The 580-nt window shown below is 60.7% G+C and overlaps 1 protein-coding gene across 1 annotated transcript in view; it reads right to left on the reverse strand.

Annotated features, from left to right (window-relative positions):
• VOLCADRAFT_95102 (uncharacterized protein) overlaps positions 1 to 580 on the reverse strand; it is a gene marked incomplete at both ends in the record, with an annotated part of 19,719 nt that overhangs the window by 6,208 nt on the left and 12,931 nt on the right. Inside the window, one exon of the mRNA XM_002954264.1 lies at positions 145 to 479. Coding sequence (XP_002954310.1) covers positions 145 to 479 — 335 coding nt within the window. The remainder of the gene's footprint in view (positions 1 to 144; positions 480 to 580) is intronic.

Here is a 580-nt window from a genome sequence, read left to right on the forward strand (position 1 = left end):
ACTACACCATTACTACACCATTACTACACCACTACTACACCACTACTACACCACTACTACTAAACCCCGAAGCAAAAATCAAGATTTGGGTGGATGGCGCTGACACGACCAACACGCAAGCCGATAAAAGAAGAGGTCGCCTACCCGGGTGGATCTGCCGCCACATACACTGAGGTCAAGGCCCGCAAGTCGAGAGCTCAATGGCGGGCCGGAAGGTCCTAGATGCCGCTGGTGGTGGGCTGGTAGACCACCGCCCATCATCATCATCATCACACCGGGATACGACTGCTGGTGCTGGTGCTGGTGCTGACCCAACCCTGCACCGCCGCCGCCGCCGGTGCTGCTGCTGCTGCCGCCAGGGCCAGCTGCTACTGCTGAGCCGCTCTGCCGGTGCATGAGCAGGTTAGCCTGGGGCCCACCCTGGCTGCTGCGGTTGGGAGCGGGCAGGGAACCGAACCAGCCCCGGGACTGCGTTCCGCCTACGGTGTGGGGGGAATTATCGGGGGAATTATCGGGGGGAATTATCGGGGGGATTATCGGGGGGATTATCGGGGGGATTATCGGGGGGATTATCAGGGGG

This window comes from Volvox carteri (assembly GCF_000143455.1).
Source record: "Volvox carteri f. nagariensis unplaced genomic scaffold VOLCAscaffold_41, whole genome shotgun sequence".
NCBI classification, from domain to species: Eukaryota; Viridiplantae; Chlorophyta; class Chlorophyceae; order Chlamydomonadales; family Volvocaceae; genus Volvox; species Volvox carteri.